This window comes from Octopus sinensis, linkage group LG27 (assembly GCF_006345805.1).
Source record: "Octopus sinensis linkage group LG27, ASM634580v1, whole genome shotgun sequence".
In the NCBI taxonomy this organism is placed as follows: Eukaryota; Metazoa; Mollusca; class Cephalopoda; order Octopoda; family Octopodidae; genus Octopus; species Octopus sinensis.
In genome coordinates, this window is record NC_043023.1 from 6,031,779 (window position 1) to 6,047,946 (window position 16,168).

The following is a 16,168-nucleotide window of genomic DNA, read 5'->3' on the forward strand; positions in this document are numbered from 1 at the left end:
CATTAGGAAGGGCATCAAGCTGTAGAAACTCTGCCAGATCAAGATTGGAGTCTGGTGCAGCCATCTGGTTCGCCAGCCCTCAGTCAAAATCATCCAACCCATGCTAGCATGGAAAGCGGACATCAAACGATGATGATGATGTGTCTGAATATTTTTTTATCATACCTAATGCGCCTACTATGATAGGAATTGTTTGTTTTAGATTCCACATTCGAGTTACCTCTATTTCCAGGTCTTTGTATTTTGAAAGTTTCTCCATTTCTTTTAGAGAAACATTGTCATCTGCTGGTATTGATATATCAGTTAGAAAGCATTTTTATCTTTATGATCTCTGACAACTATATCTGGCCTATTGGCCTTAATTTCTCTATCTGTGTGTATTGGCATATCCCAGAGTATGGTTGCTTTCTCATTTTCTGTGACCTTTTTCTGGTGTGTGCCTATACCATCTTTTTTCTGTTGTTATTCCATAGTGTTGGCATAGCTTCCAGTGTATGTAGGTCATAACTATGTCATGTCTGTGACTATACTCCTTCTGAACCAGGACTGGTCAACCAGAGACAATATGATTTATTGTTTCTTGTCCATCTCCACATATTCTGTAGTTACTTGTATTTCTTTTCATTATGTGTTTTTGTTGATTTCTGGTGGGGAGGCTTTGATTTTGTGCTGCAATTAAAAATCCCTCTGTTTCTGCTTTAAGTCCTGAGCTTCTCAACCATTGCTGGAATTTTTCTCTGTCTATTTCTTTTGCATTTAGTTTAGCCCAGCATTTGTCATGAAGGGGCGTTTTTTTGTCATCGTTTTATCATAGTCCGTTGCTGTTCTAGTTTGGATTTCATTTGTTTTATAGCTTTTGTTGTTTCTTCTTCTTTTTCATACTTATTAGGTAGTATGACTTCTTGTTTGTATTTGTCAGCTTCCTTAAATACTGAAAACAGTTTTTTGTTTTGCTCGTGTTTTGTGGCTATTTGTATTAGTTTTCCTTGCTTCTGAAGTAGGTATTTTTGCAGTCCTATGGTGGTTATTTTATAAAAGTTTTCCAGCTGTATAAGGCCTCTACAACTTCTATACGTTATGTATATATAGCCCTTCTATGTCAGATTTTGGGTGGTGCATCCTAGATCCTGTCATTATTATTCTTGTTTTCCTCACCAATGCCTGTGTCCCCTGGATTCAATTTTAACTATTATATACACAGTCTATGAAACTGGTCCTTTAATAACCCAACAGACATAAATGGTAAATGGTTTAGGAGTGAAATTTGCATCCTAGTTTTTAAAATATATCTACCAAATTAAGAGAGCCTGGAAGAGTACTTGGAGATACATGGTGTATTTTATAAATATGCCTAATTCAAGTATCACAAAAACATGAAACTATTAGTTGTTAGTTGTCGGAGTACTGCATCCTTCAAACTTCCATGCTTTCTGAGATTCGCCAACACTACACCTGACTTTCTCCCCTCCATACACACACAAGCATGTATCTGACTCATGCATTGTTCGCTTTCCAGACATTTGTACATTACTGCATATACTCTGACAAGTTGTGGTGCACCTGAGCACTGTATACAATAATTTCATTATCATTATATTATTATTATTAGTAGTAGTAGTAGTAGTAGTATAGTAGTAGTAGTAGTAGTAGTAGCACTTTCAGTTTGCGTATTAGATTGATATATCATATATTAATATACATAGATGAAATCCTGTATCGTTCTATCATTGCAGTGACGATAAGATGGAAAACGTTATCCATCTGATTTGGAGGTGAGCAAGGAGCGGAGGCAATATTCACATGTGCTGCCACAAGTGATACCATGCAGGAAGATGACTTACGAACCATTTGGTGGAAGGATGGCAGGCTATAGCCATCGATGACAGAATAAGCCTAAACTCCCAGAACAATTCACTGACATCAGGAGTGTGACCAGAAAGGATGTTGGCCGTTACACATGCATGGTCACAGATGGATTGGATAGTGTCAATGCATCAGCATTTCTCTCTGTTAAAGGTAAGTTTATTTTGTATGTTTGTTGTATGTTTTGTTGTTCCCAACTCCTCAGAGGTGGTGACCACCTATCTTTGAGTACCCAAGATTGAATTTTAACTTACAGGTAAGAATCTTGCTTCCCACCACACGGTGCCTGGTTCAGTCCCACTGCATTGCATCTTTGCAAGTGGTCTTCTACTATACAAATCCACCCACAAGTCTACTAGGGACAATGAGTGGATGTGGGTAGACATAACTGAAAACAGGTTGTCATATATATATATATATATATATATATATATTATATAAATATTAGGGAATAAATCCAAATTTACAGGGAAAAATTCAGATTTAGGATTAAATCCAATTTTATAGTAAAATATTATATAATATTAATTAGAGACAAAACCACTATTTTGCAAAACAAACAAGGAAAGACTTAATCAATACATAAAATTTTTAAATAAAAAGTAAAAGTAAAAAAAGTAAAAAAAAAAAATAAAAAAAAAAAATAAAAAGTAAAAAATAAAAAATAAAAATAAAAACTAAAATTTTATGTATTGATTAAGTCTTTCCTTGTTTGTTTTGCAAAATAGTGGTTTTGTTTCTAATTAATATTATAATATATATATATATAATTATTATTATTGAGGGAATAATATTCCTAACTTACAGGGAAAAATTCAATTTAGAAAAAGAAATTTAGAAATTTACCAAATATATTCATTTTTATTATTAATTTGCAATTTACTTAATCATCGTTATATTATTGTTATTTTAATTTTTAATATATATTTAATTTTCTAGATGCTGTAATTTAATCGTTCATTTTGAATTGATAAAAGTGGATTTTTTCTAATTATATATATATATATATATATATATAATATATATATATATATATATAATAATATTATTATATATATATATTTATATATATATAGTTAATCCAAACATGAACAAAGAGAAAACACAACAACGTTAGGATGTGGAACAAGTATAGTGTTATTGGATTCTCAGGAAAGGAAAGAAAGAAGAGGATTTAACGTTTCGAGCAGAGCTCTTTGTCAAAAATATAGAAAAAAGAAATGTCCAAAGAAGGGAAGACGGAGAAAGAAAATGCCAACGATACACACGTGGTCATATATATAATATATATATATTATATATATATATATATATATATATAATAGTTAATAGAAATATTAAAATAACTAAGTCTCTCTAAAAGAGAACAGCGCAGCGTTCCCGGAAAATAATAGTTATCGCCATACTAATATGGCATTCTAATAAAAATAAGGAAAAAGCTGTCCGCTTATTAGCTCCATGAGGCCATCGCCTTAAGTTAGCTATTTGATACACAAACTGTATCCATATAACCTTCGACAAGGGAGGTCAGTCGCTCCACACTACTTGACCGGCAGCTACAGACGCGTTTCGGGGTATTGCCCCTTTTCAATGCAGCGTAGCCAGCCAGTAGGTGTCGCTTCCGACAATCTCTGTTCGATGGTTTTATTTACCTAGTTTCGGTGGAATACATCCACTTGTTTTCAATAATAGAAATATTAAAATAACTAAGTCAAGTAGTGTGGAGCGACTGACCTCCCTTGTTCGAAGGTTATATGGATACAGTTTGTGTATCAAATAGCTAACTTAAGGCGATGGCCTCATGGAGCTAATAAGCAGACAGCTTTTTTCTTATTTTTATAAGAATGCCATATTAGTATGGCGATAACTATTATTTTCCGGGAACGCTGCCGCTGTTCTCTTTTAGAGAGACTTAGTTATTTTAATATTTCTATTATTTAAACAAGTGGATGTAGTCCACCGAAACTAGGTAATAAAACCATCGAACAGAGATTGTCGGAAGCGACACCTACTGGCTGGCTACGCTGCATTGAAAAGGGGCATACCCCGAAACGTGTCTGTAGCTGCCGGTCAAGTAGTGTGGAGCGACTGACCTCCCTTGTTCGAAGGTTATATGGATACAGTTTGTGTATCAAATAGCTAACTTAAGGCGATGGCTCATGGAGCTAATAAGCGGACAGCTTTTTTCTTATTTTTATAAGAATGCCATATTAGTATGGCGATAACTATTATTTTCCGGGAACGCTGCCGCTGTTCTCTTTTAGAGAGACTTAGTTATTTTAATATTTCTATTATTGAAACAAGTGGATGTATTCCACCGAAACTAGGTAAATAAAACCATCGAACAGAGATTGTCGGAAGCGACACTACTACTGGCTGGCTACGCTGCATTGAAAAGGGGCAATACCCCGAAAGCGTCTGTAGCTGCCGGTCAAGTAGTGTGGAGCGACTGACCTCCCTTGTTCGAAGGTTATATGGATACAGTTTGTGTATCAAATAGCTAACTTAAGGCGATGGCCTCATGGAGCTAATAAGCGGACAGCTTTTTTTCTTATTTTTATAAGAATGCCATATTAGTATGGCGATAACTATTATTTTCCGGGAACGCTGCCGCTGTTCTCTTTTAGAGAGACTTAGTTATTTTAATATTTCTATTATTGAAAACAAGTGGATGTATTCCACCGAAAACTAGGTAAATAAAACCATCGAACAGAGATTGTCGGAAGCGACACCTACTGGTTGGCTACGCTGCATTGAAAAGGGCAATACCCCGAAACGCGTCTGTAGCTGCCGGTAGTGTGGAGCGACTGACCTCCCTGTTTCGAAGGTTATATGGATACAATTTGTGTTCAAATAGCTAACTTAAGGCGATGCCTCATGGAGCTAATAACGGACAGCTTTTTCTTATTTTTATAAGAATGCCATATTAGTATGGCGATAACTTTATTTTATATAATAGTTATCGCCATACTAATATGGCATTCTTATAAAAATAAGAAAAAAGCTGTCCGCTATTAGCTCCATGAGGCCATCGCCTTAAGTTAGCTATTTCATACACAAACTGTATCCATATAACCTTCGAACAAGGGAGGTCAGTCGCTCCACACTACTTGACCGGCAGCTACAGACGCGTTTCGGGGTATTGCCCCTTTCAATGCAGCGTAGCCAGCCAGTAGGTGTCGCTTCCAACAATCTCTATTATTTTCCGGGAACGCTGCCGCTGTTCTCTTTTAGAGAGACTTAGTTATTTTAATATTTCTATTATATATATATATATATGTATATATATATATATATATACATACATATATATATATATATTATATATATATATATATATGTATATATATATATGTATATATATATATTATATATATATGTTTAGTATGTATCGCTACTTTCCCCCCACCCCATCTTTTAACCCAGATTTTCACCAGTCACTGCAATCTCCACCCCCTACTCCTGCCTTCTTGGCAATACCTGGCTGCATATATTTTAAGAGATGCATTTTAGCAAGAAATCAAACTACATATCTCCTAAACTGCAATTTTTTCTTGCCTTACATTTCCTCTGATCCTTTCATAACCCAACAGACATAAATGGTAAATGGTTTAGGAGTGAAATTTGCATCCTAGTTTTTAAAATATATCTAACAAATTAAGAGAGCCTGGAAGAGTACTTGGAGATACATGGTGTATTTTATAAATATACCTAATTCAAGTATCACAAAAACATGAAACTATTAGTTGTTAGTTGTCGGAGCACTGCATCCTTCAAAACTTCCATGCTTTCTGAGATTCGCCAACACTACACCTGACTTTCTCCCCTCCATACACACACAAGCATGTATCTCACTCATGCATTGTTCGCTTCCCAGACATTTGTACATTACTGCATATACTCTGACAAGTTGTGGTGCACCTGAGCACTGTATACAATAATTTCATTATCATTATTATTATTATATTAGTAGTAGTAGTAGTAGTAGTAGTAGTAGTAGTAGTAGTAGTAGTAGCACTTTCAGTTTGCGTATTAGATTGATATATCATATATTATATATACATAGATGAAATCCTGTATCGTTCTATCATTGCAGAGACGATAAGAATGGAACGTTATCCATCTGATTTGGAGGTGAGCAAAGGAGCGGAGGCAATATTCACATGTGCTGCCACAAGTGATACCATGCAGGAAGATGACTTACGAACCATTTGGTGGAAGGACGGCAAGGCTATAGCCATCGATGACAGAATAAGCCAAAACTCCCAGAACAATTCACTGACCATCAGGAGTGTGACCAGAAAGGATGTTGGCCGTTACACATGCATGGTCACAGATGGATTGGATAGTGTCAATGCATCAGCATTTCTCTCTGTTAAAGGTAAGTTTATTTTGTATGTTTGTATGTGTTTGTTGTTCCCAACTCCTCAGAGGTGGTGACCACCTATCTTTGAGTACCCAAGATTGAATTTTAACTTACAGGTAAGAATCTTGCTTCCCAACCACACGGTGCCTGGTTCAGTCCCACTGCATTGCATCTTTGGCAAGTGTCTTCTACTATACAAATCCACCCACAAGTCTACTAGGGACATGTGAGTGGATGTGGTAGACATAAACTAAAAAAAGGCTGTCATATATATATATATATATATTATAATAAATATTAGGGAATAAATCCAAATTTACAGGGAAAAAATCAGATTTAGGATTAAATCCAATTTTATAGTAAAATATTATATAATATTAATTAGAGACAAAACCACTATTTTGCAAAACAAACAAGGAAAGACTTAATCAATACATAAAATTTTAATAAAAAGTAAAAAAGTAAAAAAAAGTAAAAAAATAAAAAATAAAAAATAAAAAGTAAAAAAAGTAAAAAATAAAAAATAAAAAATAAAAACTAAAATTTTATGTATTGATTAAGTCTTTCCTTGTTTGTTTTGCAAAATAGTGGTTTTGTTTCTAATTAATATTATATATATATATATATAATTATTATTATTTGAGGGAATAATATTCCTAACTTACAGGGAAAAATTCAATTTAGAAATAAGAAATTTAGAAATTTACCAAATATATTCATTTTTATTATTAATTTGCAATTTACTTAATCATCGTTATATTATTGTTATTTTAATTTTAATATTATATTTAATTTTCTAGATGCTGTAATTTAATCGTTCATTTTGAATTGATAAAAGGTGGATTTTTCTAATAATATATATATATATATATATATATATATATATTTATATATATATAGTTAATCCAAACATGAACAAAGAGAAAACACAACAACGTTAGGATGTGGAACAAGTATAGTGTTATTGGATGCTCAGGAAAGGAAAGAAAGAAGGAGGATTTAACGTTTCGAGCAGAGCTCTTTGTCAAAAACATAGAAAAAAGAAAGGTCCAAAGAAGGGAAGACGGAGAAAGAAAATGGCCAACGATACACACGTGGTCATATACATATATGTATATATATATATATATATATATATATAATAGTTATCGCCATACTAATATGGCATTCTTATAAAAATAAGAAAAAAGCTGTCCGCTTAGTAGCTCCATGAGGCCATCGCCTTAAGTTAGCTATTTGATACACAAACTATATCCATATAACCTTCGAACAAGGGAGGTCAGTCGCACCACACTACTTGACCGGCAGCTACAGACGCGTTTCGGGGTATTGCCCCTTTTCAATTCAGCGTAGCCAGCCAGTAGGTGTCGCTTCCGACAATCTCTGTTCGATGGTTTTATTTACCTAGTTTCGGTGGAATACATCCACTTGTTTTCAATAATAGAAATATCAAAATAACTAAGTCTCTCTAAAAGAGAACAGCGGCAGCGTTCCCGGAAAATAATAGTTATCGCCATACTAATATGGCATTCTTATAAAAATAAGAAAAAAGCTGTCCGCTTATTAGCTCCATGAGGCCATCGCCTTAAGTTAGCTATTTGATACACAAACTGTATCCATATAACCTTCGAACAAGGGAGGTCAGTCGCTCCACACTACTTGACCGGCAGCTACAGACGTGTTTCGGGGTATTGCCCCTTTTCAATGCAGCGTAGCCAGCCAGTAGGTGTCGCTTCCAACAATCTCTATTATTTTCCGGGAACGCTGCCGCTGTTCTCTTTTAGAGAGACTTAGTTATTTTAATATTTCTATTATATATATATATATATATATATATATATATATATATATATATACATACATATATATATATATATTTATATATATATATATATATATATATATATATATATATATATATATATACATATATATATATATATATATATATCATATATATACATATATATATATATATATATATATATATATATAATATATATATATATATATATATATATATATTTATATATATACATATATATGTTTAGTATGTATCGCTACTTTCCCCCCACCCCATCTTTATACCCAGATTTTCACCAGTCACTGCAATCTCCACCCCCTACTCCTGCCTTCTTGGCAATACCTGGCTGCATATATTTTAAGAGATGCATTTTAGCAAGAAATCAAACTACATATCTCCTAAACTGCAATTTTTTCTTGCCTTACATTTCCTCTGGTCCTTTCATAACCCAACAGACATAAATCGTAAATGGTTTAGGAGTGAAATTTGCATCCTTGTTTTTAAAATATATCTAACAAATTAAGAGAGCCTGGAAGATTGCTTGGAGATACATGGTGTATTTTATAAATATGCCTAATTCAAGTATCACAAAAACATGAAACTATTAGTTGTTAGTTGTCGGAGTACTGCATCCTTCAAACTTCCATGCTTCCTGAGAGATTCGCCAACCCTACACCTGACTTTCTCCCCTCCATACACACACAAGCATGTATCTCACTCATGCATTGTTCGCTTCCCAGACATTTGTACATTACTGCATATACTCTGACAAGTTGTGGTGCACCTGAGCACTGTATACAATAATTTCATTATCATTATTATTATTATTATTAGTAGTAGTAGTAGTAGTAGTAGTAGTAGTAGTAGTAGTAGTAGCACTTTCAGTTTGCGTATTAGATTGATATATCATATATTATATATACATAGATGAAATCCTGTATCGTTCTATCATTGCAGAGAAGATAAGAATGGAACATTATCCATCTGATTTGGAGGTGAGCAAAGGAGCGGAGGCAATATTCACATGTGCTACCACAAGTGATACCATGCAGGAAGATGACTTACGAACCATTTGGTGGAAGGATGGCAAGGCTATAGCCATCGATGACAGAATAAGCCAAAACTCCCAGAACAATTCACTAACCATCAGGAGTGTGACCAGAAATGATGTTGGCCGTTACACATGCATGGTCACAGATGGATTGGATAGTGTCAATGCATCAGCATTTCTCTCTGTTAAAGGTAAGTTTATTTTGTATGTTTGTATGTGTTTGTTGTTCCCAACTCCTCAGAGGTGGTGACCACCTATTTTTGAGTACCCAAGATTGAATTTTAACTTACAGGTAAGAATCTTGCTTCCCAACCACACGGTGCCTGGTTCAGTCCCACTGCATTGCATCTTTGGCAAGTGTCTTCTGCTATACAAATCCACCCACAAGTCTACTAGGGACATGTGAGTGGATGTGGTGGACATAAACTGAAAACAGGTTGTCATATATATATAGTTAATCCAAACATGAAAACACAAAGAGAAAACACAACAATGTGAGGATGTAGAACAAGTATAGTGTTATTGGATGCTCAGGAAAGGAAAGAAAGAAGGAGGATTTAACGTTTCGAGCAGAGCTCTTCATCAGAAATATAGAAAAAGGAAAGGTCCAAGGAAGGGAAGATGGAGAAAGAAAATGGCCAACGATACACACGTGGTCATATATATATATATATATATATATATATATTTACGGAGATGTACATGCAAAGCGAGTGACTTGATCTGAGATCGTGTACTGGAACGGAAACAATTGCAGCGTGGAAGGTGTTTATAAGCTATTTAAGAGATGCAGCACGAAGTTTTGTCAGTGAACAGGTCACGGTCTCAAAGCAACGAAAATATTTTGACAAATTAAATTTAAATGTTGAAGTGAATCTAACGGTTTTGTGTGTTTCTTAAATGGCTTATAAACACTTTCCACGCTGCAATTGTTTATATATGTGTGTGTGTTTGTGTGTGTGTGTGTGTGTGTGTGTGTGTGTGTGTGTGTGTTTGTATGTATCACTACTTTCCCGCCACCCAATCTTTAAACCCAGATTTTCACCAGTCACTGCAATCCCAACTCCCTACTCCTGCCTTCTTGGCAATACCTGGCTGCATATATTTTAAGAGATGCATTTTATCAAGAAATCAAACTACGTATCTCCTAAACTGCCATCTTTTTTTTTGCCTCGCATTTCCTCTTCATGCAACACAATTATCTCCCACTGCCCATCCCTGCCCTCACTGCCCTGCTCATTGTATTGCTGCTTTCTCCCACCCCATCTTTATACCCAGGTTTTCACCAGTCACTGCAATCCCAACTCCCTACTCATGCCTTCTTGGCAATATCTGGCCGTGTGTATTATAACCTCTGTACCTTGAGGGCATGCCCTGGCAATTGCCACCATTCATCTCTCTCTTCCTCACTCTAACATCACATCTATGCTCTGTGATACTCTGGCACTTTACCATCATCTCTCTCCTGCTCTTTTGCACTTTTGCTGTTTCCCAATCTCTCTCTCTCTCTTTCCCTTACTCTTCCCTCTGGCTGGGTAACCATGTATCTCCTCTACACTAGTTTCTGCCTTCATTCTTGAAGACTCTCTCTCTCTCTTTCTCTCTTTCTCTTTTTCTTGCTTTTCCTTCTGGCTAAAAATATCAGTCAGAACACGACCACAACCCTAAATCTTCACTGATACATATTAATTGAATCGGGGGAATGAGCAAAAATTCTAAACCCCTGTACCAAAAACGAAAAGAATCATAAATTGAAAAGACAGACAACCACTTTTCTTAACGCCCATTCCCACTCCACCATCTCCTATTTCTTTATTACCCACAAGGGGCTAAACATAGAGAGGACAAACAAGGACAGACAAATGGATTAAGTCGATTATATTGACCCCAGTGCGTAACTAGTACTTATTTAATCGACTCCGAAAGGATGAAAGGCAAAGTCGACCTTGGCGGAATTTGAACTCAGAACATAACGGCAGGTGAAATACCGCTAAGCATTTCGCCCGGCGTGTTAACGGTTCTGCCAGCTAGCCGCCTTTTCCCACTACACCATCTCCACTACACGACTACATTATCTCCACACCACTTCTGCTCTACTGCCATCAGAACCACATGACTGCACCACCACTACTACTACTACTCCACAAACAATAATAGATACGTTGGTTGTGGTTCACCACTGGCCTTGCATGGGAGTACCATCAGTATACCTGTTTCTGTCCCCTTTCTTGTACCTCTCACTCTCTCCAGAAAACCATGTACCTCCTCTATAGCAAGACACCTGTTTCTGTCTCATCATCTGACACAAGATCCCCTCCTCCAATGTCCTCACCTCTCTCAAAATTACTTGTCTCTCAAGTTACTTGGTGACCCTCTTGGTGCACGCTTTAAAGTGATTGGCATTTGGAAGGGCATTCAGGTGCAAAAATCATACCAAAACTAACCTCACCTGTGCTAGAGCCATGTAAAAAGCACTGAATCCACCCTGTAGAGTGGTTGGTGTTAGGAAGGGCATCCAACCATAAAATCCCTGCTAAAACAGACACAATAGCCTGGGGAAGTCTTCTACTTGGCCAACTTCTGTCAACAGTCCTACCCATGCATGCATGGAAGATGGATACTAAATGATGATGATGATAATACATATATATATATGTATATATATGTGTATATATATACATATATATATATATATATATATATATATATATATATATATATATATATATATATATATATATATATATATATGTATATATATATATAATATATAATATATATATTATTCAACAAAACCTGTTACTCTGAGTTTCACGTTGCCATTCATCGGACAGTTTTTGCTAGAGAAAAACTGTCTAGCAAAAACTGTCCGATGAACGGCAACGTGAAACTCAGAGTAACAGGTTTTGTTGAATTTTCTGCTGCTTTAAATAAAGCATATTACTCTACCATTGGTATTTGAGTACTCTTTTTTCCACCTTGTTTCACATTTATGTGTTTACTCCAGTATTTGTATATATATATATATATATATATATATATATATATATATATTATATATATATATATATATATATATATATATATATATATATATAACACCAAGTAAGTTAGGGGTTGTGGGTCCAACCCACTAAGGGATAATACTTATCCAATATACTGTTGGTATAATACCCAAATTATTAATACACAAGTGTTTTTAATTGCATTGCAATAAACTCACTTATTGTATTAAATGGGTGAAGGTAAAGAAATATTTTACCATTAATTTATAATACAAATAAGAAAATGGAAAATCAATTTAGATGGTTCATCAACTTACGGATATTATAATGTTAGATTATTTACTCATTTTACGAATCAGAATATATATTGGATAAATGATATCCCATAGTGGGTTACACCCATAACCTATCTTACTTTGTATTATATATATATATATATATATTATATAATTAGGGCTTAGTAAAATAAATTACTTTGCCACATACTGAACTTACTAGAAATAGCAGCCAAAAAAAAGTTTTTTAGCCATTTCTACTACTTAAAGAAAATTTCTCTCTTATTTTGAGTAAACATTATCTGAGAGAAATTTTCTTTAAGTAGTAGAAATGGCTAAAAAGCTTTTTTTTGGCTGCTATTTCTAGTAAGTTCAGTATGTGGCAAAGTAATTTATTTTACTAAGCCCTAATTATATAATGTAATATTTTGAATTCACCTTAAATGGTCCTTTTACATACTGAATACTTGGTGAAATTGATTAATAACTAATTAATTTTACCCTCAATTGTTGATATATATATATATATATATATATTACAAATAAGAAAATGGAGAAACACATTAGTTGGTTTATCAACTTTAGGATATTTGAATGTTGACTTCTAATATCCGAAAGCTGATGAACCATCTAAATTGTTTTTCCATTTTCTTATTTGTATTATAAATTAATGGTCAAATATTTCTTTACCTTCACTCATATAATACAATAAGTGAGTTTATTGCAATGCAATTAAAAACAGTTGTGTGTATGTTTATATATATGTATGTATGTATGTATGTATGAGTTTGTATGTATGCACGTTTATGAAGGTGTGCATGTTTGCACGTTTGTTTCTCTTTCCCTTGACATTGCGATTATCGCAAATGATTGTTGTGCATTTCCAATATTTTGCAAAAATGTGTATGGCCATGGGGAAATATTAATTTCTTGGAAACAGGTGAGGGCTGGCAACAGGAAGGGAATCCAATTCTAAAAAATCTACCTCCGTAAACTCTGTCCAATCCATACAAGCATGGAACATGGACGAGGATGTTGATTTTATGTATGTTTATGACAGTGATGCTCTCCTCTTTCTGTTACAGGTACCCAGCCACCTGTGATGTTAATCAACCCACCTACCCAGGTACTGTTTAAAGAATTTCAGACTGCGGTACTTCCATGCAAGGCCAGTGGTGAACCACAACCAACGTATGTATTATTGTTTGTGTAGTAGTAGTAGTAGTGGTGGTGCAATCATGTGGTTCTGATGGCAGTAGATAGATATGTATATAGATATCTATCTATCTATCTATCTATCTTCCTGACTCTCTGTCTATCTGTCTATCTATCTATCTATCTATCTATCTATCTATCTATCTATCTTCCTAACTCTTTATCTATCTATCTGCATTGACCACCAGATAAGGGATCGGAGGACCCTGTCAAAGGGTCAGCATCTTTGGCTAGGTATTTCTCCTGCAGTTACCTTACCAGAAATATAAAACCAAACTCCATCTCATCTAGGCTAACTATCTTCCTAATTAGTTGGGTTATGACCCTCTCTGTAACTTTCATCACCTGATCCAATAATTTGATACCCCTGTAGTTATTGCTATCTAAAGCATCACCTTTCCCCTTATTCACTCCGAAAAGCTCTATCTGCGATGATTTCATCTCAATCGAAGGAGAGGGGCTTTCTCTGTCCGGGTTGCAGATCCATGGAATAAGCTGCCGGACGAGATAGTGAAGATGCCGACGACCACTCAGTTCAAAGTCTCTCTTGACCAGGAATGGCCTGAACTCTTTGCATGAACACCCTCCCTGTACATAACTCCATGTCCCCCTACATGGCCTTGCTTTTTGAGCCAAAAAATTAACTTAACTTAATATACATATGTGTGTGTGTATGGTTGTATGTTTGGGGGGTGCATGCGCACATGCATATGTGTGTGTATGTCTACTTTTTATCTCTCCACATTGTTTTTAAACTCACTATTCAGTTTCTCTGTCTTTCTGTTCGTCTGTATCTCTTGCTCTCTTTCTCTTACACACACTCACACAAATACACACAAACACCCACACACACAGACCCCTGTCCTCATTTCTACTTTCCTCAATTTCAACCCATTATCACTTCATTTATATCTACATCCATACTCAAAAACCCACCCACCCTCTATCCCCATCTCCTTCGTCTTCATCTTTTTCCTTCTCTTCTACAACCAGGTACACCTGGAAAAAGGACAAACAGGACTTCAACGTGGCTGGCAGACGTGACCACATCCTCACAGCACCAAACGAGGGAACACTTGTCTTCAAGCGACCCAAAAAGAAGGATGCCGGCACGTATCAATGTTTTGCAAACAACTCTTATGGGGTGGCCATGTCAGGCATCGTTGAACTACGTCATGCCTTCCTGCAGCCATACATCGATCAGGAACCAGAGACCATCACTGTCTTACCAGGGGCATCTCTCGTCCTCCCTTGTAACATGCCGTTCAGCTACCCTGAGCCCAATGTGACGTGGGTATTGAAACGCGATCATTGGTCAACCAAGGCCCTTAACTTCACTGAACGAATCCTAATGGACCGCCAAGGTCAGTATAGCCTTCTCACCATGGCCACCACTACCAATACTGCTTTGTCTTCTTTGATGAGTAGATATCAGTGTTGTTGTTTAGCTCCAGGTCAGTTCTAATCCTTCGACAAAGCTATGGTCCAAAATGTTCCAACAGTGACCATCCCATCTTTTATTCAGACATAGTATATCTAGGACTATATTATCTAATACTGTTTAGAGATGAGGAATTCTGTACATTATTTACATTATTTACATTGGCTGGATCTTGTTTTGGATCTTGTCCTCATCTTGTTTGTTTTTACCACAACATTTCTGCTGATTTAATCTCCAACCTTCATTAGGTGTCCTGGTAGAATTTTGAACCCAACCCAGGGTTCTCATTCCTAAGGTATTTTTTGCTGATGTTGTTGTTGTTATTATTATTATTATTATTATTATTATTATTATTATTATACAATAGAAATACAAAATAAGAAAGAAGAAAACAAAGGACCACTGATGCGGTCACAGGAGTGTGACGAAAGAACTCTGGCCGAAATAAGATTAAGATTAATGTAAAAAATAAATAACACTGAAGCAAAATAACACCAAATATATAGTGCGTGTGTTTTTATTGGCTAAACTGGCAAAATGACCATTCCGAAATATAACAATATTATTATTATTATTGAACTGAACTAGGAATCTTGGGGTTAGTAGCCCATGCTCTTAATCATTATGCTCTATGCCCATGGGCAATAATAGAGTGAATTTTAGGGCTTATAAACCTAATATTTTTGTATCCTTCCTTAAAACCGGTTCCCATATTCTACTCATATCTGCACTCTCTCTACTTAGGAGGTTAATATGTCCTAGCATAGGTGCTGCCTCTTTTAGTTTCCGTATTTTCCTGTGGTGTTCTCTGTCTATTATTTTAACTACATCCCACAAGGAGAGGTGGTCTCCTTTTTTCCATACATGATCAGCTATACCTGATTTTTCAACATCTCTTCATGTCACAGCTTTGCAATGTTCCTCTACCCTTATTTTGAGTGGGAGGAATGTCTTGCCTTTGTATAATCTACCACAACTGCATGGGAAGGAGTACACACAGTTTTTGGTCATATTCTCTCCTCTGGGTGGTTTTATTCAAAAGAGATATTGGCAAAGTATTGTATTACTTTTGAATACTGTCCTGATGTCATATGGACTGCACAACTTTTGTATCCTTTTTCATCTTCCTAATTGGAGTGGATAGAATG

The 16,168-nt window shown here is 35.4% G+C and overlaps 2 protein-coding genes across 5 annotated transcripts in view; one reads left to right on the forward strand and one right to left on the reverse strand.

Annotated features, from left to right (window-relative positions):
- The window catches only part of LOC115225490 (neurofascin-like), a 498,646-nt gene that overhangs the window by 72,485 nt on the left and 409,993 nt on the right, over positions 1 to 16,168 (reverse strand). The gene's annotated exons all lie outside the window — the stretch shown is intronic.
- Positions 1 to 16,168, forward strand: part of LOC115225488 (hemicentin-2-like) — a 112,139-nt gene that overhangs the window by 25,137 nt on the left and 70,834 nt on the right. For 2 of the 4 annotated variants that reach the window (XM_029796443.2, XM_036514375.1), the window contains exons 10-13: positions 5,960 to 6,244; positions 8,991 to 9,275; positions 13,450 to 13,555; positions 14,573 to 14,943. In XM_029796443.2, coding sequence (XP_029652303.1) covers positions 5,960 to 6,244; positions 8,991 to 9,275; positions 13,450 to 13,555; positions 14,573 to 14,943 — 1,047 coding nt within the window. The remainder of the gene's footprint in view (positions 1 to 5,959; positions 6,245 to 8,990; positions 9,276 to 13,449; positions 13,556 to 14,572; positions 14,944 to 16,168) is intronic. The other 2 variants (XM_036514374.1, XM_036514373.1) reach the window with 2 other exon arrangements.